The sequence below is a fragment of the Pogoniulus pusillus genome, chromosome 36 (assembly GCF_015220805.1).
Source record: "Pogoniulus pusillus isolate bPogPus1 chromosome 36, bPogPus1.pri, whole genome shotgun sequence".
NCBI lineage: Eukaryota > Metazoa > Chordata > Aves > Piciformes > Lybiidae > Pogoniulus > Pogoniulus pusillus.
Window position 1 is genome coordinate 1834217 of NC_087299.1, and position 25404 is coordinate 1859620.

The 25404-nt window shown below is 57.1% G+C and overlaps 1 protein-coding gene across 1 annotated transcript in view; it reads left to right on the top strand.

Annotated features, from left to right (window-relative positions):
• Positions 1-25404, top strand: part of DDI2 (DNA damage inducible 1 homolog 2) — a 35225-nt gene that overhangs the window by 5483 nt on the left and 4338 nt on the right. The window contains 7 exon segments of the mRNA XM_064172158.1: positions 1804-1933; positions 7325-7504; positions 11125-11251; positions 16040-16167; positions 17964-18092; positions 18826-18929; positions 19304-19493. Of these exon segments, the coding sequence (XP_064028228.1) occupies positions 1804-1933; positions 7325-7504; positions 11125-11251; positions 16040-16167; positions 17964-18092; positions 18826-18929; positions 19304-19493 (988 nt within the window).

A 25404-nucleotide genomic window follows, 5' to 3' on the forward strand; every position in this document is an offset into this window, starting at 1 on the left:
TGTTGTTCCTGTACAACACATCCTGATCTCATTGTTCCTGTGATTTAGGGCAGCTGGAGGTCGTACAGGTCTGATGGGACTAGACATGAGTCCGTGGTTGTTGGCACTTTTCACCTCAGGATGATTTTGTGTTTGATCTCTGGGCCCTTTGCCAAGTCAGGTTGCTGTCCTGGGGGGTGATGTGTCTTTGTGTTTTGCTGTCAAGAGCAGTTAATTCCCCACCGTGGCTGACAGCAGTCTCAGCAGTGCTGTCTCTGGGTGCTAGGTCTGGACAGAGTTACCTCATGAAGTGCAGCAGGAGCCACTGAGGTCCCTGTGAAATTGGCTGTTCTGGGGACCCTGCTGTGGGGATGGCAGAGGGGCTGGACTGGGGCATTCTGGACAGAGGGTGGGGAGACACTGGAACAAGCTGCCCACGGAGGCTGTGGCTGCCCCTTCCCTGGGCACCTTCAAGGCCAGGTTGGATGAGGCCTTGAGCAACTTGGGCTAGTGGGAGGTGTCTTACCCAATGCAGGGGGGTTGGAACTGGATGATCTTTGGGGTCCCTTCCAACCCAACCCATTCTATGGATCTATCCCTCTGTGGACCTGCCTTGGGGCAGATGATGCTGTCCAGGACTTGTGTAATCGTAGAGGCTGGGCTTGGGGTATGTGTGGCAAAGAGCACTGATGCAAGGCTTGCTTCCCATTAATCATCCCAGCCTCGAATCCAGAGAGGCCAACCCTTCTCTGAGACCAGTGCTGGGTGTCAGTAAGAGCAGCTCTGTGTCACTGCCCAACCACTTCTGCACTGAGGTCTTGCTGTGCCTGAGGTAGAGGTGCCTGTGGGCAGGTTGGAGGGTAGGAGAGCCCTGCAGAGGGACCTGTCTGGGCTGGATGGGCGGGCAGAGGACCTTGTTCAATCTCATCCTCTCATGGGAGGCAAGTGCAGGGTTCTACACTTTGGCCACAACAACCCCAAGCAGCACTGCAGGCTGGGGCCAGAGTGGCTGAGAGCAGCCAGGCAGAGAGAGAGCTGGGGGTGCTGGCAGAGAGGAGCTGAAGAGGAGGCAGCAGTGCCCAGGTGGGCAGCAGAGCCAATGGCATCCTGGGCTGGCTCAGGAGCAGTGTGGGCAGCAGGACAAGGGAGGTTCTTGTGCCCCTGTGCTCAGCACTGCTCAGGCCACCCCTTGGGTGCTGTGTCCAGTTCTGGGCTCCTCAGTTCAAGAGAGATGCTGAGGTGCTGGAAGGTGTTGAGAGAAGGGCAGCAAGGCTGGGGAGGGGCCTGGAGCAGAGCCCTGTGAGGAGAGGCTGAGGGAGCTGGGGGGGTGCAGCCTGCAGCAGAGGAGGCTCAGGGCAGAGCTCATTGCTGTCTGCAGCTGCCTGCAGGGAGGCTGTAGCCAGGTGGGGTTGGGCTCTGCTGCCAGGCAGCCAGGGACAGAAGAAGGGGCCCCAGGCTGAAGCTGTGGCAGGGCAGGTTGAGGCTGGATGTTGTTAGGAAGTTGTTGTCAGAGAGAGTGATTGGCACTGGAATGGGCTGCCCAGGGAGGTGGTGGAGTCTGTGTGGCTGGAGGTGTTGCAGCCAAGGCTGGCTGGGGCACTGAGTGCCATGGTCTGGTTGGTTGGGCAGGGCTGGGTGCTAGGTTGTGCTGGCTGAGCTTGGAGCTCTCTGCCAACCTGCCTGATTCTCTGATTCAGCTCTGGCACTAGAGGAGGATCCAGAGCATTTCCTGGAGCATTCCCCTGAAGGAAGTGAAGAGAAGCAGCAGCAGCAGCAGGATGTTACCTGCTCCTGGTGTCCTCACTGCACTCTCTCTACCAACAGATCGTCTATGCTGAGCGGCCTCTGACCGACAACAACAGATCCTTGGCCTCCTATGGCTTGAAGGATGGGGATGTGGTGATTCTGAGACAGAAGGAGGCTGTGGAGCCACGACCTGCTGTGCGATTCCCAGGTGAGAGAGGATCTGTGCTGCCTTCTGCTGGGGTGGGCAGAGATCTCCCTCCATGCTGATCAGACACCGACTGCAGCCCTGCCAGGGAACAGGGTGGCTGGGGGTGGGTTAGAGGGCTGCCAGACCTGGCTGAAGGGATTCATGTGGAGTGTGGGCTTTATCCTAAACAACCAGATGCTGTCATAAAAAATCTGGGTTTGGGGAAAAGCAGAGGCAGGGAGGCAGGTAACAGGCAGGGAGCAGAGATGCTCTGTGTGAGCTTTCACACTGGTTCCCTTCTTGCTCGCTGCAGTGGTGCAGGAACAAGCAACAAGGGAGGCGATCCTGCACCTCTGCTCTGCCCTCCCGAGGCCCCTGAGCCCAGTTCTGGTGCCACCAGTACAGGAGGAACATGGAACTACTGGAACAAGTCCGAAGGAGGGCCATGAAGAGGCTGAAAAACCTCTGTGAGGACAGGCTGAGAGAGTTTGGGCTGGAGAAAAGAAGGCTTGAGGGAGGTCTTAAAGCAGCTTTCCCATACTTGAAGGGGCTCCAGGAGAGCTGGGGAGGGACTTTGGTAAGGGCTGGGAGTGCCAGGATGAGGGACAATGGCTGTGAGCTGGGAGAGGGGAGGCTGAGACTGGAGATGAGGAAGGAATTCTTGAGAGTGAAGGGAGACACTGGCACAGGTTGCCCAGGGAAGTAGCTGCCCCCTGCCTGGAGGTGTTCAAGGCCAGGTTGGATGAGACCTGGAGCAACCTGGGCTAGTGGGAGGTGTCCCTGCCCATGGCAGGGGGATTGGATCTGGATGATCTTTGAGGTCCCTTCCAACCTAAACCATTCTATGAGCCATTCTTAGATCCATATCTCTGCAGCCCAGAAATGTTAAAAGGCTTTTCAGATCTGCACTCAGATCCAGACCTGTGACCAATACCCAGAGGAGCTGCCTCTGAGCAAACTGAGTCATGTAACCATGTGCACATGTGGAAGGCTCCTCTGATAGCATCTGAGCAGAGCCCTGCTCCTCTCTTCTCCCTTCAGCAGCCATTCCTGGCAGATCTCTGCCATAAAATATCACAGAATCCCAGACTGGCTCAGGTTGGAAGGGACCTTGGAGATCATCTACCCCAGCCCCTCTGCAATGGGCAGGGACACCTCTCAACTAGCTCAGGTTGCTCAAGGCTTCATCCAACCTGGCCTTGAACACCTCCAGGCAGGAGGCATCCACAGCCTCCCTGGGCAGCCTGTGCCAGACTCTCACCACCCTCCTACTGAAGAGCTTCTTCCTCAGCTCCACTCTAACCCTGCTCTGCCTCAGCTCCAAACCATTGCCCTTGGCCTGCCTCCAGACCCCCTCAGCACAAGTCCCTCTGCAGCCTTCCTGCAGGATCCCTTCAGGCACTGGCAGCAGCTCTGAGGTGCCCCTGGAGCCTTCTCCTCTGCAGGCTGCACCCCCCCAGCTCCCTCAGCCTGTGCTCACAGCAGAGCTGCTCCAGCCCTGCCATCGCCTCTGTGGCCTCCTCTGGCCTCACTCCACAGCTCTGTGGGGGCAGCAGCACTGGAGGCAGGATTTGAGGTAGGCTATTCAAGAGAAGTGCTGCTGTCTGCAAAGGGTTTGGGAGCATTGCTTGAGGTGTCCATCTCTGTGCTTCAGCTGCAGGATGGGTACCTGCAGTGCAGCTCTGCACAAATGATTCCTGTGCCTCTTTTTGCCTCCCCTGCTTTCTTTGCATCAGAGAGGTTCAGAAGCTCCTCAGCCACACAGGGCTTAGCTTTGCCATCCCTGCCCGTGGCATTAGCACTTGTGGAGCTGGAAATACTCAGTCTGTGATGCATTAAGTGCGTTACAGGAGATCAAGAACTGGGCCAGATCAGAGGCTGAAGCAGTTACATAAATAGGCTCTAGCACTGCTAACCCAGTGACCTGCCACCGGCTGCTGCTGCTGCCAGAGTGCAGCTGCTGTGTCCCTCTGTGCCCAGCAGCACCCACAGCTCCTGTGTCCCTCTGCCCAGCAGCACCCACAGCTCCTGTGTCCCTCTGTGCCCAGCAGCACCCACAGCTCCTGTGTCCCTCCGTGCCCAGGCAGCACCCACAGCTCCTCTGTCCCTCCGTGCCCAGGCAGCACCCACAGCTCCTGTGTCCCTCTGCCCAGCAGCACCCACAGCTCCTGTGTCCCTCCGTGCCCAGGCAGCACCCACAGCTCCTGTGTCCCTCCGTGCCCAGGCAGCACCCACAGCTCCTGTGTCCCTCTGCCCAGCAGCACCCACAGCTCCTGTGTCCCTCTGTGCCCGGGCAGCACCCACAGCTCCTGTGTCCCTCTGTGCCCAGGCAGCACTCACAGCTCCTGTGTCCCTCTGCCCAGCAGCACCCACAGCTCCTGTGTCCCTCTGTGCCCGGGCAGCACCCACAGCTCCTGTGTCCCTCTGTGCCCAGGCAGCACTCACAGCTCCTGTGTCCCTCTGTGCCCAGCAGCACTCACAGCTCCTGTGTCACTCTGTGCCCAGCAGCACTCACAGCTCCTGTGTCCCTCTGTGCCCAGCAGCACCCACAGCTCCTGTGTCCCTCCGTGCCCAGGCAGCACCCACAGCTCCTGTGTCCCTCCGTGCCCAGGCAGCACCCACAGCTCCTGTGTCCCTCCGTGCCCAGGCAGCACCCACAGCTCCTGTGTCCCTCCATGCCCAGCAGCACTCACAGCTCCTGTGTCCCTCTGTGCCCAGGCAGCACTCACAGCTCCTGTGTCCCTCTGTGCCCAGCAGCACTCACAGCTCCTGTGTCCCTCCGTGCCTGGGCAGCACTCACAGCTCCTGTGCCCCTCTGTGCCCAGGCAGCACTCACAGCTCCTGTGTCCCTCCGTGCCTGGGCAGCACCCACAGCTCCTGTGTCCCTCTGCCCAGCAGCACCCACAGCTCCTGTGTCCCTCCGTGCCTGGGCAGCACCCACAGCTCCTGTGTCCCTCTGTGCCCAGCAGCACTCACAGCTCCTGTGTCCCTCTGTGCCCAGCAGCACTCACAGCTCCTGTGTCCCTCTGTGCCCAGCAGCACTCACAGCTCCTGTGCCCCTCTGTGCCCAGCAGCACCCACAGCTCCTGTGTCCCTCTGTGCCCAGCAGCACTCACAGCTCCTGTGCCCCTCTGTGCCCAGCAGCACCCACAGCTCCTGTGTCCCTCTGTGCCCAGCAGCACTCACAGCTCCTGTGTCCCTCTGTGCCCAGCAGCACCCACAGCTCCTGTGTCCCTCCGTGCCCAGGCAGCACCCACAGCTCCTGTGTCCCTCCGTGCCCAGGCAGCACCCACAGCTCCTGTGTCCCTCCGCGCCCAGGCAGCACCCACAGCTCCTGTGTCCCTCCGTGCCCAGGCAGCACCCACAGCTCCTGTGTCCCTCTGCGCCCAGGCAGCACCCACAGCTCCTGTGTCCCTCTGCACCCAGGCAGCACCCACAGCTCCTGTGTCCCTCTGCACCCAGGCAGCACCCACAGCTCCTGTGTCCCTCTGCCCAGCAGCACCCACAGCTCCTGTGTCCCTCTGTGCCCAGCAGCACTCACAGCTCCTGTGTCCCTCTGTGCCCAGCAGCACTCACAGCTCCTGTGTCCCTCTGTGCCCAGCAGCACCCACAGCTCCTGTGTCCCTCTGTGCCCAGCAGCACTCACAGCTCCTGTGTCCCTCTGCACCCAGGCAGCACCCACAGCTCCTGTGTCCCTCTGCACCCAGGCAGCACCCACAGCTCCTGTGTCCCTCCGTGCCCAGGCAGCACCCACAGCTCCTGTGTCCCTCTGCACCCAGGCAGCACCCACAGCTCCTGTGTCCCTCCGTGCCCAGGCAGCACCCACAGCTCCTGTGTCCCTCTGCACCCAGGCAGCACCCACAGCTCCTGTGTCCCTCCATGCCCAGGCAGCACTCACAGCTCCTGTGTCCCTCTGTGCCCAGGCAGCACTCACAGCTCCTGTGCCCCTCCATGCCCAGCAGCACTCACAGCTCCTGTGTCCCTCTGTGCCCAGGCAGCACTCACAGCTCCTGTGTCCCTCCGTGCCCAGCAGCACCCACAGCTCCTGTCTCCCTCTGTGCCCAGGCAGCACTCACAGCTCCTGTGCCCCTCCATGCCCAGCAGCACTCACAGCTCCTGTGCCCCTCCATGCCCAGCAGCACTCACAGCTCCTGTGTCCCTCTGTGCCCAGGCAGCACTCACAGCTCCTGTGCCCCTCTGTGCCCAGGCAGCACTCACAGCTCCTGTGTCCCTCTGTGCCCAGCAGCACTCACAGCTCCTGTGTCCCTCTGTGCCCAGGCAGCACTCACAGCTCCTGTGCCCCTCTGTGCCCAGCAGCACTCACAGCTCCTGTGCCCCTCTGTGCCCAGGCAGCACCCACAGCTCCTGTGTCCCTCCGTGCCTGGGCAGCACTCACAGCTCCTGTGCCCCTCTGTGCCCAGGCAGCACTCACAGCTCCTGTGTCCCTCCGTGCCTGGGCAGCACCCACAGCTCCTGTGCCCCTCTGTGCCCAGCAGCACCCACAGCTCCTGTGTCCCTCTGTGCCCAGCAGCACCCACAGCTCCTGTGTCCCTCTGTGCCCAGCAGCACCCACAGCTCCTGTGTCCCTCTGTGCCCAGGCAGCACTCACAGCTCCTGTGTCCCTCTGTGCCCAGCAGCACTCACAGCTCCTGTGTCCCTCTGTGCCCGGGCTGCACTCACAGCTCCTGTGTCCCTCCATGCCCAGCAGCACTCACAGCTCCTGTGTCCCTCTGTGCCCGGGCAGCACTCACAGCTCCTGTGTCGCTCCATGCCCAGCAGCACTCACAGCTCCTGTGTCCCTCTGTGCCCGGCAGCACTCACAGCTCCTGTGTCCCTCTGTGCCCAGGCAGCACTCACAGCTCCTGTTTCCCTCTGTGCCCAGGCAGCACTCACAGCTCCTGTGTCCCTCTGTGCCCAGCAGCACTCACAGCTCCTGTGTCCCTCTGTGCCCAGGCAGCACTCACAGCTCCTGTGCCCCTCTGTGCCCAGGCAGCACTCACAGCTCCTGTGTCCCTCCGTGCCCGGGCAGCACTCACAGCTCCTGTGTCCCTCTGTGCCCAGCAGCACTCACAGCTCCTGTGTCCCTCCGTGCCCGGGCAGCACTCACAGCTCCTGTGTCCCTCCGTGTCTGGGCAGCACCCACAGCTCCTGTGTCCCTCTGTGCCCAGCAGCACTCACAGCTCCTGTGTCCCTCTGTGCCCAGGCAGCACTCACAGCTCCTGTGTCCCTCTGTGCCCAGGCAGCACTCACAGCTCCTGTGCCCCTCTGTGCCCAGGCAGCACTCACAGCTCCTGTGTCCCTCCGTGCCCAGGCAGCACTCACAGCTCCTGTGTCCCTCTGTGCCCAGGCAGCACTCACAGCTCCTGTGTCCCTCCATGCCCAGCAGCACTCACAGCTCCTGTGTCTCTCCAGGTCTGCCCAGGATAGACTTCAGCAGCATCGCGGTCCCGGGCACCTCTGCGCCGGGGGTGCCGCAGGGGCTGAGCAACCCTGTGCTGCTGCGGGAGATGCTGCTGGCCAACCCCCACGAGCTGTCCCTGCTCAAGGAGCGCAACCCGCCCCTGGCAGAGGCCTTGCTCAGCGGGGACCTGGGTAAGTGTGGGGCTTTTGGTCGGGGGGAGCTGGGGTTTGGGGTCTGCTTGAGTTCACTTCTGGCAAAGGTGAACTGGAGAGCAGCCAGGCAGAGAGGTGCCTGGGGGTGCTGGTTGGCAGCCAGCTGAACATGGGCCATTGGTGTGCCCAGAGCCAGTGGCATCCTGGGCTGGCTCAGCAGCAGTGTGGGCAGCAGGACAAGGGAGGTTCTTGTGCCCCTGTGCTCAGCACTGCTCAGGCCACCCCTGGAGTGCTGTGTCCAGTTCTGGGCTCCTCCATTGCAGAGAGCTGTTGAGGTGCTGGAAGGTGCCCAGAGCAGGGCAGCAAGGCTGGGGAGGGGCCTGGAGGACAGCCCTGTGAGGAGAGGCTGAGGGAGCTGGGGGTATGCAGGCTGCAGCAGAGGAGGCTCAGGGCAGAGCTCATTGCTGTCTGCAGCTGCCTGCAGGGAGGCTGTAGCCAGGTGGAGTTGGGCTCTGCTGCCAGGCAGCCAGCACCAGAACAAGGGGATAGAGCCTCAAGCTGTGGCAGGGCAGGTTGAGGCTGGATGTTGTTAGGAAGTTGTTGTCAGAGAGAGTGATTGGCACTGGAATGGGCTGCCCAGGGAGGTGGTGGAGTCCCCATCCCTGGAGGTGTTTAAAAGGAGGCTGCATGAGGCACTTAGTGCCATGGGTTAGTGAATTAGAAGGGTTAGGTGATAGAGTGGACTTGATGATCTCAGAAGTCTCTTCCAGCCTGGTTAATTCTGTGATTCTGTGACAAGGCAGCCCCAGATTTGTAACTCTCTGGGATGTTGGCTGCCAGATCCTGGATGGTGGCCAGCAAATGGAGAGAGGTGATTCTGCCACCCTGCTGTGCTCTGGTGAGATCTCAGCTTGAGTGCTGTGACCAGTTCTGGGACCCCCAATGCATGAAGAACATGAACCTGTTGGAGTGGATCCAGAGTGAGCCACAAAGATGATCAGAGGACTTGGAGCACCTCTGCTGTGAAGATGGGCTGAGGCAGCTGGGGCTATTGACCCTGGAGAAGAGAAAGCTCTGGGAGACCTTAGAGCAGCCTTCCAGTACCTGAAGTGGGCTGCAGGAGAGCTGGGGACAAGGGCTGGGAGTGACAAGATGAGGGACAATGGCTTTGAGCTGGAGCAGGATGGGTTTAGGTTGGACATCAAGCAGAAATTCTGCACAGTGAGGGTGGTAGAACACTGCAACAGGTTGCCCTGGGAGGTAGTTGAAGCCCCATCCCTGGAGATGTTAAAGGCCAAACTTGATGAGGCTCTGATGTAGTTGGAGATGCTCCTGCTCACTGCAGGGGGGTTGGACCAGATGACCTTTAGAGATTCCTTCCAGCCTGATGCACTCTGTGACTCCATGAAACAACTCTGTCCACGATGGTTAGGTGCTGTGGAAGTGGATGTCAGAAAGGAGGAGGAGCAAGCAAATCCTGTCCTTAGGGAGCTTTTTCAGTAGGAGCAGTCATGAGAGGTGTCAGGTTTTGTTAACCTTGAAGGTGTTCACCTGTTCAGGGCACAGCGTCCTTCACTTGGCACAGGTGAGGAGCTGGTGCTGGTCCCTTATTCTTGCTGTGGGGAGAGCTTTGGGTGCCACTGTCCTGTCAGCACAAAGACAGGTTGGTGTTTGGGCATCAGCAGATGTGCTGCTATACCTCTGCCAGATGTTTGGCTGGAAATGTTGCTGGGCTTGGGGCAAGGAAAGAAGAGAAAGAGCTTTGAGCAGGAGATTTTTTTCCCCACCATCAGGGTTACATCCTGGTGATTTCTTTTTGTCAAGGGCATCTGGAAAGGAACTTGATTGGATCTTGTCAGCCTCTTTCATTTCTAAATCTGACTTGAGCTCACATCCAGAGTTCAAGAGGTGTCCTTTGTGCTCTCAAGCTTCTCACCACGGCTGTGTCTGTAGTGCAGGAGTTTTTCCCTGTCACCCTGAGATGTGCTGCTCTTGGCACAGAAAAGAAGAGGTTAAGCCCAAGACACCCAACACTGTCTCCCCTGCTGCTCTGCTCTGTCTTGTGCACAATAAACCTGGAGCCAGCTGCACGTTTTCAGTCCCAAATGGCTGCAGTAGGCTGTCAGAAGGAAGAGGTTAGATCTGGTTATGTTCTCATCATGCTGTGCTGCTACTGTCTCTGCCTGGGCACAGATCCAGGCTCAGCTCTGGCTCCACACACAGATATGTGCCACATGGCTGCTGGATGCAGCACAAGCACTTCAGAGGGCACCTGCTCTCCAGAACCCTCACTTAAAAAGCAAAACAGTCAGAACACAGCCAGTGCTGACCTGGACATGTGCAACCTTGGAGCTGGGGAGGTGATTCGTGGCAGCTGCATTTCTGGAACCAAACCTCAACCACCTTCTGTGTTTGCAAAGCTTCCTTCATTGCCAAGTCCTTTGGGAACTGTGTGGCATCACATCCAGGCTGGAAAAATTAGAGAGCATCCAAAAAGTGGAGATCTAAAAGCTGTGTCCTTCACATGTGCAGCAGATGCTCCACCTAAGACCTCTGTTGATTTCAGCAGTAGGCACTCTGCTCCAGGGGTTGTAGTGTCTGTGTGGCTTGGGTGTAAGGTGAGTTTTGCTGTTGGCTTTTTGGTGTCTCCTCAGTTTGGGTTTGCTCTGTGCTGCAGCTGCAGGAGGATGTTTTACCAGAGGGTGCTGAGGGCAAAGCTGTTCACAATCACAGAAGGGTAGGAGTTGGAAGAGGCCTCCAGAGATGGAGACCAACTCCCCTGCAAAGCAGGACCACCTAGAGCAGGTCACATAGGAGTGCATCCAGATGGGTCTTGAAAAGCTCCAGAGCAGGCTCCACAACCTCTCTGGGCAGCCTGCCACAGGGCTTCAGCACCCTCACAGTAAGGGAGTTCCTCTCTTGCTGAGGTGGGATCCCCTGTGATTGAGTTGCCATCCATTGCTTCTGTCCTGTCTCTGGGTATCCCTGCAGGGCCTGGCTGCATCCTCCTGACAGCCACCCCCAGACATTTGTAGACATTGAGCAGATCTCCTCTCAGGCTCAACAGCCCCAGGGCTCTCAGCCTTTCCTCCTCACACAGGTGCTCCAGTCCCTTCATCAGCCTCGTTGTGGAACTCTCCAGCAGTTCCCTGCCCTTCTTGATCTGGGGAGCCCAGCACTGTACACAGTACTGCAGATGCTGTTCTTGTGGCTGAGTCACCTTCCTGAGAGCCCTCAAGTCTTGCTTCTCTCTGAAGCTGTTTCAGAACAGACCTCATTTGGGTTGTGCAAGTCCCAGGATCCTGATTGCTGCTTCAGCTCTCATTTATCTGCTGCTTTTTGCAGCTGGTTTTGTGTTAGGAGAATGAATTCTTGGTTTAAATACTGCTGTCTTTGTGTTCTCCCCATGTCAAAATGCACCTGCACAGAAACTGGACAGAGTTTGAGTAGCAGGCACAAGGAGAAAGCTTTGTCCATTTGCTTCTCATCTCAATGGGTCCCCGAATTTACCACCAGTCCTTTAAGGTCCATCCAGAGGGAGCCTTTTGAGCCTAGCCCTGAGTGCATGCTGGCATAAAAGGAAGTGTTTGCTGTGCCAGAACTCAACTTGTAAGAGTCATTTCCAGTAAAAGCATTTTTCTGTCTCCTCCTCACTGCAGAGAAATTCACCAGGGTGTTGCTGGAGCAGCAGCAGGACCGAGCCCGGCGGGAGCAGGAGAGGATCCGACTCTACTCAGCTGACCCTTTTGACCTCGAGGCACAGGCCAAGATAGAGGAAGACATAAGGTAGCAAACCAGAGCTGTCTGCAGGCTTGGGAGCTCTTTGTCATGGTTTTTCTGCATGGTGCTTCCATCTGTGGTGCTTTTTCCTTAGGGGTATCAAAGAGTGTGCTTGGATCCTGCCTTAAAGCACTGCCCTGGAAGCATCTAGAGCCACCTCTGAGTGTGGGAAGGTTGGGATTCTGGGGCTGATCAGACAGCTGGGGACAGGCTTTTGACTTCTGAGCAGGGCCTGTTGTGACAGGCCAAGGGGTGATGGCTTGAAACTAAAAGAAGGAGATTCAGACTGGAGAGAAAACATAAATGTTTGACCCTGAGGGTGGTGAGAGGTTGCCCACAGAGTTAGAGCTGTCCCATTCCTGGAGCCATTGCAGATGAGGTTCCCTGGGGCTCAGAGCAACCTGCTCTGGTTGCAGATGTCCCTGTTGAGTGCAGGGGGTTGGACTAGGTGGCCCTTAAAGGTCCCTTCCCACCCAGAGCAGTCTGAGATTCTGTGATGCATGAGCACATCTGTCCTTAGATGCATCCAGCTAAGCACAGATCATAGACTCATGGAGTGGTTTGGATTGGAAGAGACCTCCAAAGGTCATCCAGTCCAACCCTCTGCAGTCAGCAGGGAAAATCTTCCACTGGAGCAGGTTACTCAGAGCCTTGTGAAGCATGACCTTGAGTATCTCTAGGGATGGGGCCTCAGCTCCCTCCCTTGGCAACCTGTTGCAGTGTTCCTCACATCAATCTAAATCTGCTCCACCCTCGTTTCAAGCCACTGCCCCTCCATCATGAGGTGGCAGCACCACTGCTCATGCCTGTGTCTGAGTTGCTCAGCTCTGAAACCAGAGCACTTGTGGAAAGCTCTTCAACGAGATCCTCTGGAGAGGTGGCACTTGGGTGCCTCAGGGATGTTTTGAACTGGAGATCTGGGCCTGTGTTAAGTCTCCAAGCTGAGCTCTGCCTAGCAACGTGGCATTGCCTCTCCCAGCTGCCTGCAGGGTTTGGTTTTGCATCCTGCCAACTGGTTTGTCTCTGGCTAGCTCCAGACTGAACACTGCTGCAGTCAGAAGAGGTGTTCTGCAGAAGTCTGTTCTGCCTCTTGCTGCCTTCCAAATGGAATTGCACTGGGCTGAGGCTTGACTGCTGCAGCTGAGTGATAAATCCTTGAGTCAGAACATGACTGAGGCTTTTCCTGCCTGCTAGAGACATCTCTGTGTGATGCAGGCCTGCAGTTGGTCATTTCCCCTCCTCTCTGCCCTGCTGAGGCTGCATTTGGAATACTGTGTCCAGTTCTGGGCCCCTCAGGTCAAGAAGGAGCTCAGGGAACTGCTTCAGAGAGTTCAGCCCAGAGCCAGAGCTGCTGCAGGCAGTGAACATCTCCTATGGTGCCAGGCTGAGGCAGCTGGCAGCAGAGCAGCCTGAGGGCTGCCCTCAGTGCTGTGCTGAGGATGTGCAGGGCAGTGTGGGCAGGATGCAGCCAGGCTCTGGCCAGGGGTGGCCAAGGGCAGCACAAGGGGCACTGGGGGCATGCTGGAGCAGAGGAGGTGCCAGGAGAGCAGGAGGAGAAACTTTTCCACTGTGAGGGTGGCAGAGCCCTGGAGCAGAGCCCTGCCCACAGAGGCTGTGGAGTCTCCTTCCGTGGAGACATTCCAAACCCTCCTGAATGTGTTCCTGTGTGGCCTGCCCTGGGTGATCCTGCTCTGGCAGTGAGGGTTGGCCCTTCTGAGGAACCTTCCAACCCCTAATGTTGTGTGATTGAGATAACCAAAGCTCCTTGTGGGCACAGTCCCTCTTGCCTTAGGCCTGGGCTGCTGCTGGTGAAGCAGTGCAGAGCAGCAGACATCTGGAGACAGCAGAGCACTGCTCAGAGGCATAGCAATGCTCTCCTTGCCCCATGGATGAGGGCACAGATAAAGCTGCTGTGCCCAAAGCTGCCTGGCTGTAGGGAGCAGCACCCAGGTGTCACACCTAGCAGCACCCAGGTGTCACACCTAGCAGCACCCAGGTGTCACACCTAGCAGCACCCAGGTGTCACACCTAGCAGCACCCAGGTGTCACAGCCCACTCGGTTTCTCTGAGCTCCTTGCTGACTTAGAGGTGCTCAGCACAGGACTGATTGGAAGCCTTTGCAAGCATCAGAATTTCTTTTTGCCCTCCAAGTGGAGAGTGTCAAGCACAGAGTAACAGATGTGACAGGAACACTGAAGCTTAACCACTTCATATCTGATTTAAGCTTGCATAACAGACAGGCTGCTGCGTGGCTCTTTGTTGCACGAGTGTATGAAGCAGAGCAGACTGGCAGAAGGGTGTTGGAGCCACAAACAAGCCAGGTCTCAGATGCTGTTAGCTCATTTACTCCTCCACCAAGGAGCCAGCCCTACCCAGCTCGTTGTGGGAAGGCTCCCACAGAGGCTAAGACAGGACCTTGAGGTTTTTGCCTTTCTCCCACTGAGGATGAAAAGCAAAATGGAGTCGAAATTGGAAGCACTTTTTCCTTCTTGGTAGATGAAGCAGTTTCAGATGCAGTTGCTGTGGGTGCCCAGCACCTCCAGGGCTACTGTCAGGTGATCACAGGTTCATAGCCTGTCAGGGGTTGGAAGGGATCCAAAGAGCTGATCCAGTCCAAGCTCCCTGCCAGAGCAGGACCATCCAGGCTAGCTCAGGGCACACAGGAACACATCCAGACAGGCCTGGAAAGGCTCCAGAGAAGGAGACTGCACAACCTCCCTGGGCAGCCTGTGCCAGGGCTCTGGGACCCTTCCAGGCAAGAACTTCCCCCTTGTGCTGAGCTGCAACCTCCTGTGCTGCAACTTCCATCCATTGCTGCTTGTCCTGTGCCAGGGAGCAGTGAGCAGAGCCTGTCCCCCCCTCCTGACCCCCAGCTCTCAGATAGTTATAGACATTGATTCAATTCCCTCTCAGTCTTCTCTTCTCCAGACTAAGCAGCCCCAGGGCCCTCAGCCTCTCCTCACCAGGCACTGCTCCAGTCCCCTCATCATCCTCACAGCCCTCCACTGGACCCTCTCCAGCAGATCCCTGTCCCTCTGGAACTGGGGAGCCCCACACTGAAGGCCCTACTCAAGATGATGTCTCAGCAGGGCAGAGTAGAGGGGAGGAGAACCTCCCTGCATCTGCTGGGCACTTTGCTTAATGCCCCCCAGGACGCCCCTGACCCTCTTGGCCCCCAGGGCACATTGCTGCCCCATGGATGCTCTCCCCCAGCACTGCCAGGTCCCTCTCCTTGGGGCTGCTCTCCAGCAGTCACCTCCCAGCCTGTGCTGCTGCAGTTTATTATCTCTCCACTTTGTTCCTTCTGGAGGCTGCAATTCACACCGAGGGTTTATGCTTACAGTGGTGTTTTCAGCACGGGTTTGCTCACCTCCCTCCTCTCCTATCCCTGGAAGAGACAAAAAATAGCAGGGAACCGTTGGAGGATTGGAATGTTGAGTTGCTGTGTGGGATTCCTGTGCTGTAGCTCCAGGCAACATCTCCATCGTGTGCCCTCAGCACCTCCTTTCAGAGCAATCAACAGGCTGGGTGCAGCCACAGGTTCCCCAGCTGACTCTGGTGCCAGGGTGCTGCTGCTCACAGGGGGTGAGGTAGGCAAGGTGGTGGAAGGCTGTGCACTGTCTCTGGGTGAAGCCAAGCCCATGAGCAGCAATCCTGCTGCTGGGAAGCTGCTGGTTAGCTAAGGAAGCAGCATTGGTGGTGGTTGGAACATGCTGCTCGTGGGGGGATCTGCAGCAGGTGGGATCACAGAATGGTAGAAGCTTGAGCCCAACCCCCCCTGCCAAAGCAGGGTCACCTGAAGGTCACACAGGAACACACCCAGGTGGGTTTGGGATGTTTCCAGAGATGGAGACTCCACCACCTCTCTGGGCAGCCTGCTGCAGGGCTCCAGAACCCTGAAATTAAAGAGGTTCCTCCTCATGCTTAGAACTTCTTATGGTCTGGTCTGTGTCTGTCACCCCTCATCCTGTCCCTGGGCACCACGGACCAGAGCCTGGCCCCATCCTCCTGCCTCCCACTCTTGAAGTATTGATCAGCACTGATGAGCTCCCACTCAGGCTGCTGCTCTTCTCCAGCCTCCACAGCCCCACATCTCTCAGGCTTAAAGGAGACATGTACTGAATCACAGAACTGTCAGGGCTGCAAAGCCCCTCAAGGCTCATCCAGTTCCAACCCCCCTGCCATGGCCAAGGACACCTCACACTAGATCAGGTTGCCCAGAGCCACCTCCAGGGATGAGACTTCCACCACTTCTGCTGGGGTTGGGCTCTTCTGCCAGGCCCCTAGGGACAGAAGAAGGGGACACAGCTTCAAGCCGTGGCAGGGCAGGCTGAGGCTGGATGTTGTTAGGAAGTTGTTGTCAGAGAGAGTGATTGGCACTGGAATGGGCTGCCCAGGGAGGTGGTGGAGTCTGTGTGGCTGGAGGTGTTGCAGCCAAGGCTGGCTGGGGCACTGAGTGCCATGGTCTGGTTGATTGGGCAGGGCTGGGGATAGGTTGTGCTGGGGGAGCTTGGAGCTCTCTGCCAGCCTGCCTGATTCTGTGATTGTCCAGGGCTGGGTGCTAGGTTGGGCTGGCTGAGCTTGGAGCTCTCTGCTAACCTGCCTGATTCTGTGACTCTCCCTGGGCAGCCTGTGCCAGTGCCTCACCATCCTCACGGTGAAGAACTTCTGCCTAACACCTAGTCTAAATCTGCCCTCCTCTAGCTTGGATCCATGTTTGTAAGCCAGAGGGCTGCTCTGAGGTTCAGCTGATGGAAGTTTTTTTCCCTTTCTCTCTCATCTACTTAAATTCAGGCAACAAAACATCGAGGAGAACATGACAATAGCAATGGAGGAGGCCCCTGAGAGCTTTGGGCAGGTGGTGATGCTGTACATCAACTGCAAAGTCAACGGGCATCCAGTGAAAGCCTTTGTGGACTCAGGTGAGCTGCTCTCATTTTCATTGCTTTCTGTGCTCCCTCCCTCCCTTGTCTGAGGGAAACTTCAAGCTCCAGAGGTTTTGCCCCAGAATTCCTTCATAAAGCACTGTGTAAAGCAGCACTTTGAAACCTGAAGGGGGCTCGAGCATTGCTTAGGGTGAACAGAGCAAACCATGCTGAGAGTCCTGGGCTCATTTTTGGGCCTCTCACTCCAAGAAGGACACTGAGGGGCTGGAGTAGCTCCAGAGAAGGGCAATGAAGCTGCTGAAGGGTCTAGAGAACAGGGCTGGTGAGGAGCAGCTGAGGCAGCTGGGGGTGTGTAGTCTGCAGAAAAGGAGGCTGAGGGGAGCCCTTCTGGCTCTCTACAGCTCCCTGAGAGGAGGTTGGAGCCAGGTGGGATTGGTCTCTTCTCCCTAGTATTGGGTGATAGAAGAGGAAATGGTCTAAAACTGTGCCCCAGGGGAGGTTTAGGTTGGCCATGAGGATCAATTTCCTTCTCTTGAGGGTTGTCAAAGCCTGACCCAGACTGCCCAGGGCAGTGCTGCAGTCCTCATCCCTGCAGGGGTCTCAAAGCCGTGGAGATGTGGTGCTGAGGGCCATGGTTCAGTAGTGCCCTGGCAGTGCTGGGTTCGGGGTTGGACTCAGTGATCTTCAAGGTCTCTTCCAGCCCAACCAATTCCAGGAATCCATGAGTGTCCTGTGAGAAGCAGCACACAGGAGGTGCTGGAACACTCCAGATCAAAGCTCCTGCAAGAATGTTTGGGGCCGTGATGCCAGAAAGGTCAGGGGCACACAGCTCACTTTACAGCTGGGGCATTTCACCTGCCTGTAGTGCAGTGCTTCCCATCCCAGCCTTAAAGGGACAGAGCCTGGGCTCACTGCAGCCCTGCAGTGCTGGATCCTCTCCTGTCAGTGCTGCTCTGTCTGAGCACAGCAGTCACAGGGAGCCTTCATGCCCTGGTACAGCTGCCTGGCTGCTGAGCTCAAGGTCTTGAGGCCTTTCAGGCTGCTCCTGCTTCACTTCCCTCTTTCCCCTGCCTTTCCTGGGTGAAGGGTCTGGAGAACAGGAGTGGTGGAGAGCAGCTGAGGGGCTGGGTTTGTTTAGTGTGGGGAGGAGAAGGCTCCTTGCTCTCCACGACTCCCTGAGAGGAGATTGCAGTGAGATAGGCTTGGTCTCTCCTCTCAGGTGGTAGAAGGAGAGGAAATGGCCTGAAACTGTGTCAGGGGAGGCTTAGGCTGGACAGGAGGAACAACTGTGTCCAGTTCTGGGCCACTCAATTCATGAGAGACGTTGAGGTGCTGGAGGGTGTCCAGAGAAGGGTGACAAAGCTGGTGAGGGGCCTGGAACACAAACCCTATGAGGAGAGGCTGAGGGAGCTAAGATTTTTTTAGCCTGGAGAAGAGGAGGCTCAGAGGTGACCTCATTGCTGTCTACAGCTACCTGAAAGGAGGCTGTAGCCAGGTGGGGGTTGGCCTCTTCTCCCAGGCAACCAGCAACAGGACAAGGGGACAGAGCCTCAAGCTGTGCCAGGGGAAGTACAGGCTGGATATTAGGAGGAAGTTCTTCCCAGAGAGAGTGATTGGCATTGGAATGGGCTGCCCAGGGAGGTGGTGGAGGCACCATCTCTGCAGGTGGCTGGGAAAGGTGTGGCCATGGCACCTGGGGACATGGTTCAGTGGCACTGGTAGCGTTGGGTTGATAGTTGGAGTGGATGACCTTAGAGGCCTTTTCCAACCCAAACAGTTCACTGTTTGGTGCTGAGCTGTCAGGGTGTAACTTGAATTGTTGCTGCTGGCAGGTGCCCAGATGACCATCATGAGCCAGGCTTGTGCTGAGAGGTGCAACATCATGAGGCTGGTGGACCGGCGGTGGGCTGGCATTGCCAAGGGTGTAGGCACGCAGAAAATCATTGGCAGAGTGCACTTAGGTGAGTGCTGGCATCCTTCTGGGGGGCGGTCTGAGTGCATTTCCTGCAGCCCTGGCACTGGGAGGTGTCTGGCACAAAGCTGGAGTGGTCAGAAACTCCTGCAGAGTGCAGGGAAAGTGCTTGTGCCATGTGCCTGTCTGTGGTGAGCGCAGGAAGCTGCTTCCTGGCTCATTTCGTGCTTCTTAAATGCCCTTTTGGCATCCTCAGCTGAATCCTTGGAGCTGAGGGAGCCCTCAGCTCCTGTGGTGTAGAGGACACCTTCTCTGTGCCTGCAGAGAGGTGATGTGAAACTGCAGGATCCATCCTGTGTGGGGTGGGGCTGCTGGGCAGCGCTCAGGAAGGCTTCCAGAAGAGGGGAATGTTCCCTGTTCCTTTGGGAAGGGAAGGCTGCCTCCACTCCTGGGCCAGAGGAGATTGCTCTTACAGCCTGGGGAATCAGTTCTCTCCACTGCTGTTGCTTGTGCCCTAATGAGCTGTGCACAGCTCCTCAAGCTTGGAGGGTTAGCTAGCAGGGCTTGAGGCTCCAGAGCAGGTCAGCTTGGAAGACAATGAACTTCTTGAGATCAGTGCAGGCCTGTGGGTCCCTGAGGCTTGCCCAGGGCTGCACTTTGTGTGCACTCTTGTGCACCGGTGTGGGATCTACCCAGCAGGTTTGTTCAGCCCTCTCCCAGGAGATGGAAGCACAGCAAGCAGATGCATTGCAGGGTGGTGACTTCTCTCCCTTGCCTTGCAGCTCAGGTCCAGATTGAAGGAGATTTCCTGGCATGCTCCTTCTCCATCCTTGAAGAGCAGCCCATGGACATGCTTCTAGGACTGGATATGCTGAAGAGGCATCAGGTATCTTGACCTGGTTGCTGGCTCTGCCAAGAGCCGAGCACTTTGCCCACTTAAGTGCCAAGTGTCCTGTGAGGACCTTGCCCGTGGATCTGTTGGGATATGCTGGGGAGGGCTGCTGGTGGATTAGCTCCCAGCCCCTGCCCCTTAGGAGAGAACATGCACAGCACTGTCATGGGCAGGGCAGCTGGAGGCTGTCTGGCTCTGCTCAGAGCTTTCCAGCTGAGTGCTTTAACACCAGTCAAGCGTCAGGGCTGCTGCTGGCGCAGGCGGAGCGCTGCTCCCGGGGGATATTGATTGTTTCACCTTGCTCATCCTTTCTGCTCCGGAGATTGCCTGGCTCTTAGCAGGACCCTGCTGTCTCCTTGTTCTTTCAGTGCTCAATTGATCTCAAGAAGAATGTCCTAGTGATTGGCACGACTGGCTCCCAGACCACCTTCCTCCCCGAGGGCGAGCTCCCGGAGTGCGCCCGGCTGGCGTACGGGGCCGGGCGGGAGGATGTGCGGCCGGAGGAGATCGCAGACCAGGAACTAGCAGAAGCAATACAGAAGTCTGTAGAGGAAGCAGGTATCAGGAGGAGCCCTGTTGGAGTGTTAATTTGTGTAGTTTTCTGTCGGGATGTCTGTTGGCAGTCCCCATCTCAGCCCTGAGGAGATGGAGTGATGCAGCACCAGCGAGGAAGCGGTGGAGAGAAAGGGGCTTTGGTCTTGCTCCTGGCCTCTAACTGCACTCCTCTCTCCTGTGCAGCAAAAGCTGTCTGCATGAGATCACTCAGGCTGCTTGCTGCTCGATTTGTGCTCTCCTTGCAGCTTCCTGTGTGCTCTGGAAAAGAGAGGGTTCCAGGGAAACCTTAGAGCAGGTCCTGGAGGGGGCTCTAAGAGAGCTGGGTAGGATCTTTAGACAAGGGCTGGGAGTGACAGGACGAGGGACAATGGCTTTGAGCTGGAAGAGAGGAGATTGAGAGTGGAGATGAGGGAGAAATTGGTGAGAGTGAGGGTGGGGAGAGACTGGCACAGGCTGCCCAAGAAGGTTGTGGCTACCCCCTCCCTGGAGGTGTTCAAGGCCAGGTTGGATGAGGCCTGGAGCAGCCTGCACTAGTGGGAGGGGCCCATGGCAGGGGCCTGGGACTGGATGGTCTTTAAGGACCCTCCCAACCCATTCCATCAGTCTGTCCCTCTGGTTTCCTGCCTGTTGAGGGTGTGGAGGCAAATGTCTCTCTCTGGCCCCCCATGGCCAGGGTCGAGTCCTGGTGCCCAGGCAGGGCCCTGGCTCTGTTGTGTGGTGTTGCAGCAGCCTCCTCCCAGGAGGCTTCTGTAAGTTCTCTTCAGTAGCTGCAGCCTGCAGGAACAGAGCAGCTGTGGCAGCAGGTCCAGAGCTGTGGACAAAAGCCCAGGCCAGTTTTTAGAAACTGCTGCTTCAGCATTTCTCTCTCAGAGTGCTGCTTGTGCCCTCGATGAGGAACTGCTTCTAGTCCTGAAGGTCACTGCTGCTCCACATGCCAAGCAGCTGGAGTCATGTCCTGATGTCTGTAGAACTCTTGTTGTGTTTTCTAGAGGCTTTGGGGGTTTTCAGCTGCTTTTCACTCTGAAAGCACCCAGTGAGATTCTGCTTCCCACACACATGCAGATCTCTTTGCTGGGTTGTGTCTGAGCTGATAAAGTTGCCTTTTCAACATCTTCCATTGCTCATTTGGTTTAAGACTCTAGCATAGAGCTGGAGGATTGTTTGGGTTGGGAAATCCCTCTGAGTCCAACCATCAACCCAGCAGCACCATGGCAGCGAGGGGAGGTGGCTGCTGGGGGTAAACACAGCACAGGGATGGTGTTGCTGTGGGGTGAGTGTGGAGTCACCCAGCTGTGCCTGTTAGCATAGAACTGCAGAATGGGTTGGAGAAGCCCTCCAAGGTCATCCAGTCCAACCAGCCACACAACCCCACCATGGCCACCAAACCCTGTCTGCAGGTGCCATGGCTACAGGTTTCTTGAACATCTCCAGGGATGGGAACTCCTCCACCTCCCTGGGCAGCCTGTGCCAGTGCCTGACCACTCTTACAGCAAAGGAATTGTTCCTCATGTCCAACCTAAACCTACCCTGGCACAATCTCAGGCCATTTCCTCTTGTCCTATCACTTGTTTCCTGGGAGAAGAGCCCAACCCCCACCTGGCTCCAGCCTTCTTTCAGGGAGCTGTAGAGAGTGATGAGCTCTGCCCTCAGCCTCCTTTTCTCCAGGCTCAACACCCCCAGCTCCCTCAGCTGCTCCTCCCCAGCCCTGCTCTCCAGACCCCTCACCAGCTTTGTTGCCCTTCTCTGGAGCTGCTCCAGCCTCTCAATGTCCTTTTAGGAGTGAGGGACCCAAAACTGAGCCTGGGTCTCAAGGTGTGGCCTCACCAGTGCCCAGTACAGGGGGACAGTCACTGCCCTGCTCCTGCTGCCCGCACTCTTGCTGACCCAAGCCAGGCTGCTGGTGGCCTTCTTGGCCACCTGGGCACCCACTGGCTCATCTCCAGCTGCTGCCAGCCAGCACCCCCAGGTCTTTCTCTGCTGGGAAGTTTCCATCCACTCTGCCCTGAGCCTGGGGCCTTCACAGGGTTGTGTGAGCCAAGAGCAGGACCCAGCCTCTGGCTTTGTTAAACCTCACACAACTGACCTCAGCTCATCCAGCCAGCCTGGCCTGATCTCTTTGCAGAGCCTTCCTACCCTCCAGCAGATGAGCATCTCACTCAGCTGAGTGTCATCTGTACATGCCCATGTCTAAACTGAAGTGAGAGAGCCAGAGTTGTATGCACTGGTCAAAACCAACCACTTGCCATGCAGTGACTTTTGTCTTTGCCACTCCCCTGTTGCTGTTTGAGAGTCTGCAGGGTGAGCAGTGGCTTCCTTGCAGACAGCAGAGTTGTTTAAGGAGACCACACAGCTGCACTGATTGGTGCCTTTGCCCAGTTTTCTTCCATTCAAGTTTTCCAGTGATGTCACACCCTGGAGAGGGAGGGCTGGCTTGAGTGAGTCACCAAGAAGTGGTTTCCATGGCTGATTTTTTAAGGCCACATTTGAATGCTTATTAACTGAAACTGCAGCAAGGCAGGAGAAAGACAAACACAGCTTTGACCTTGCCTCTGTCAGGCTTGGCCACGTTAGAGGTCAGATTCAGTGGCTTGGGCTCCTGGCTCTTCACAGCAGTCAGCAGAGAGAATGTTCAGAGGTCAGCACTGGTTCTTTCCCTGTTAAAGCTGGGAGCCTGGGGAAGCCTGGCTTGGTTTGTGCCATATCACAGAATCCCAGATTGCTCCAAGCTCACCCAGTGCCACCCCTCCACCCAGCACTGCAGGATCACCACTAAACCATGGCCCTAAGCACCCCAATGCTGGAACACCCCCAGGGTGGTGACTCCAGCACTGCCCTGGGCAGCCCATTCCAATGTCTGAGAACCCTCCCAGGGCAGAAATATTTCCTGGGATCCAGCCTGAGCCTCCCCTGGGGCAGCCTGGAACCATTCCCTCTGCTCCTGTCCCTTGGCACCAAGCAGCAGAGGCTGCCCCCTCCTCTGCCCAACCTCCCTGCAGGCAGCTGCAGAGAGCAAGGAGGTCTCCCTCAGCCTCCTCTGCTCCACCTGCACCCCCCCAGCCCCCTCAGCCCCTCCCTACCCCCAGCTGCTCCAGGCCCTGCTCCAGCCTCGCTGCCCTGCTCTGCACAGGCTGCAGCCCCTCAGTGTCCTTCCTGCAGTGAGGCCCAGAGCTGAGCACAGCACTCGAGCTGTGGCCTGCCCAGTGCTGAGCACAGGGGATGGGCACCTCCTGGCCCTGCTGCCCACCCTGCTTCTGACCCAAGCCACCATGCCAGGGGCCTGCTTGGCCAGCTGGGCACTGCTGCCTCTGTGCAGTGAGTGCCAAGCAGCAGCCCCAGGTCCCTCCTCTCCAAGCTGCAGCTTTCCAACCACACATCCTCACATCTGGAGCTCCCCATGGAACAGGACCTGGCCCTGGGCCTTGCTGAACCTCACCCAGTGAGCCTTGGCCCATGGCTCTGCCCTGTCCAGACACCACTGTAAAGCTTCCCTACCCTCTAAGCAGATGGGCACAGCCACCCAGCTTGGTGCCAGCTGCAGACTTACTGAGGGTGCCTCAATCTCTCTCCATTTCAGATGGGTCTTTGCAGACATCATAGTTGATTGGACTTAGTTCTGTGCTGAAAGGGTCAAATCAAAAGCAAACTTCAGCCCAAACCATCTGAATCTTTCAAATAAAGGCATTTAGTTGAGTGCTTTACCATGCAAAGAGCCTAAAATGACTTAAAGCTGCTTATGTAGTGAGAGAGCTGGAAAGACCACGTGGCTCACTTGAGGCTGGTCAGCAGGCTCCTGCTCTCTGCTGATACTGAGCCCTGAAGGAATGTGGAAGATTCCTGAGCCTGGGAAATCCATTTGGTGCTTTCTCTTCACCCCTGTAGAGCAGCAATGCCCAGAGCTGGGGCAGCTCTAGTTCAGGTGGGCTGTGTGTGAGTCTGGGCCTTACTGCAAGCCTTTGGCTCACAGCCTGTAGCCTAAGGTGTCAGAATATGAGAGGCAAAGAGTTGTTGGGGTTGGGACAGACCTTGGAGATCACTGAGTCCAGCCCTGAGCCCAGCACTGCCAGGGCACCTCCAAACCATGGCCCCCAGCACCACAGCTGCATGGCTTTGAAACCCCTGCAGGGATGAGGACTGCAGCACTGCCCTGGGCAGCCTGGGCCGAGGCCCTGACAACCCTCAAGGGGAAAAATGGTTCCTCATGACCAATCTAAGCCTCCCCTGGAGCACTTGGAGGCTGTTTTCTTTTGTTGTGTGTCTTCTCCCTTGGCAGCAGAGCCCAACCCCACCTGGCTCCAGCCTCCTTTCAGGGAGCTGCAGAGTGCCAGAAGCTCTGCCCTCAGCCTCCTCTTTTCCAGGCTGCACACCCCCAGCTCCCTCAGCTGCTCCTCCCCAGCCCTGTTCTCCACACCCTTCCCCAGCTTTGTTGCCCTTCTGTGGACCTGCTCCAGCTCCTCAGTGTCCTTGGAGTGAGTAGCACAAAGCTGAGCCCAGGATTTAAGGTGTAAATGATGAGATGCTGCCAGATGATAGCAGGAAAGTGAAGTGAGAGAAGAGGCAGGTGGAGAGGCAGGGAACACAGTGCAGGACCAAGGGAGCTCAGCTCCCCACAGGGCCTGTGTTCTTTCCTACCAGCTGGAATTTTTGTTGCCTGCTGATAGATGGTAGGACCAAAATCTCAGTGGAGATCTGCAGACTGTTGAAGTTCTCATTTTGAATGCCCCTGGATAGTTCAGAGCTGGGTTTAATCCCCTTGAAGGCCACTGCAGCAGGCCTCCTGAGTTCTGTCAGCTGGTGGATGTGGTCTCTAAGAAGCTCTGTGTGGTCTACTGAATCCTTACTACTATGCTGTGATGGTTTGGGTGTTCCCTGCCCCCCTACTCTTGTGAAGATCACCCAGACTAGACTCAGCTGAGCTGGAAATCAGAATGAAGCTTTACATTTGCAGCTTAGCACGAGATACAAGCAGGTACTGACAGTAGGTACACAGCTAGAGACAGAAAGAGACAAGTTAAAGGCAACACAGAAACACAGCAGCCACCCCAGGAAGCAGAGTCCCCAGGGGGGGCTCCCAACCACCCTCCCACCTTCCTCCCACCCCTCTACCTTATCCCAGGCTTTGCCTTACCTCCAAGGTGAGTTTGGAGAGTTGGCCAGGGGGGTTAGGAAGCAGAGGGATTAGTTAGACAGCAGGCTAGGGAGAGAAGGGAGGCAGCCAGAGCCAGAGAGAAGCTCTGCTCTCTGTGTTCTTGCTTTCATCCATCTCAGCAAGCCTCTGAGTGCAGCAGACATCAGCATTGGTTCCTTTGCACAGCCTAGCAGCTAATCCTTCTGAGCTAGCTTCAAACCAGCACATATGCAAAAAGTAATGGTTGAGCAGGCTCAAAGGCAGTGGAAGAATGGCTTAAGTGGTGTAGATTTTATCCCTGCTGATATTTCTTCATGAAATCAAATAGAGATCAGTTGAGTTTGGCTTCCTCGGGGCCATCAGAAACCAGCCAGAAGCCAGCAGCTGCATTCTGGAAGTCCTGCTGCTTTACATCATCTGTGTCTGCATCCCCAGGCTCCATCTCAAAACACCAAAGCCAGCACCAACCCTGCTCCCCATGGCCAGGTGGAGAAGAGCTCCCTCCCAGAATTGGGGTTCCCCACAACAGGGCTCACTCCATCACCCTTGGGGGATCTCAGATGAGGCCTTCTGCCTGTGAAGGAGGTGCAGGTGTAGGATGGGGTCTGCTTGTCCCACAGGGTGGGGAGCATGCAGTGTAGGGCAGAGAGAGGTTTTACCTCCATCCTGGGTCTGCAGGGCTGCACTCAGCCCCTGTGAGGTGCATCAGCTGCTCCAGGGCAGCTCTCACTTCAGTTCTGCCCCTCGGGGAGGGAGAGAAAGGACAAGGGGCAGTGGGTGGAAGTTGAG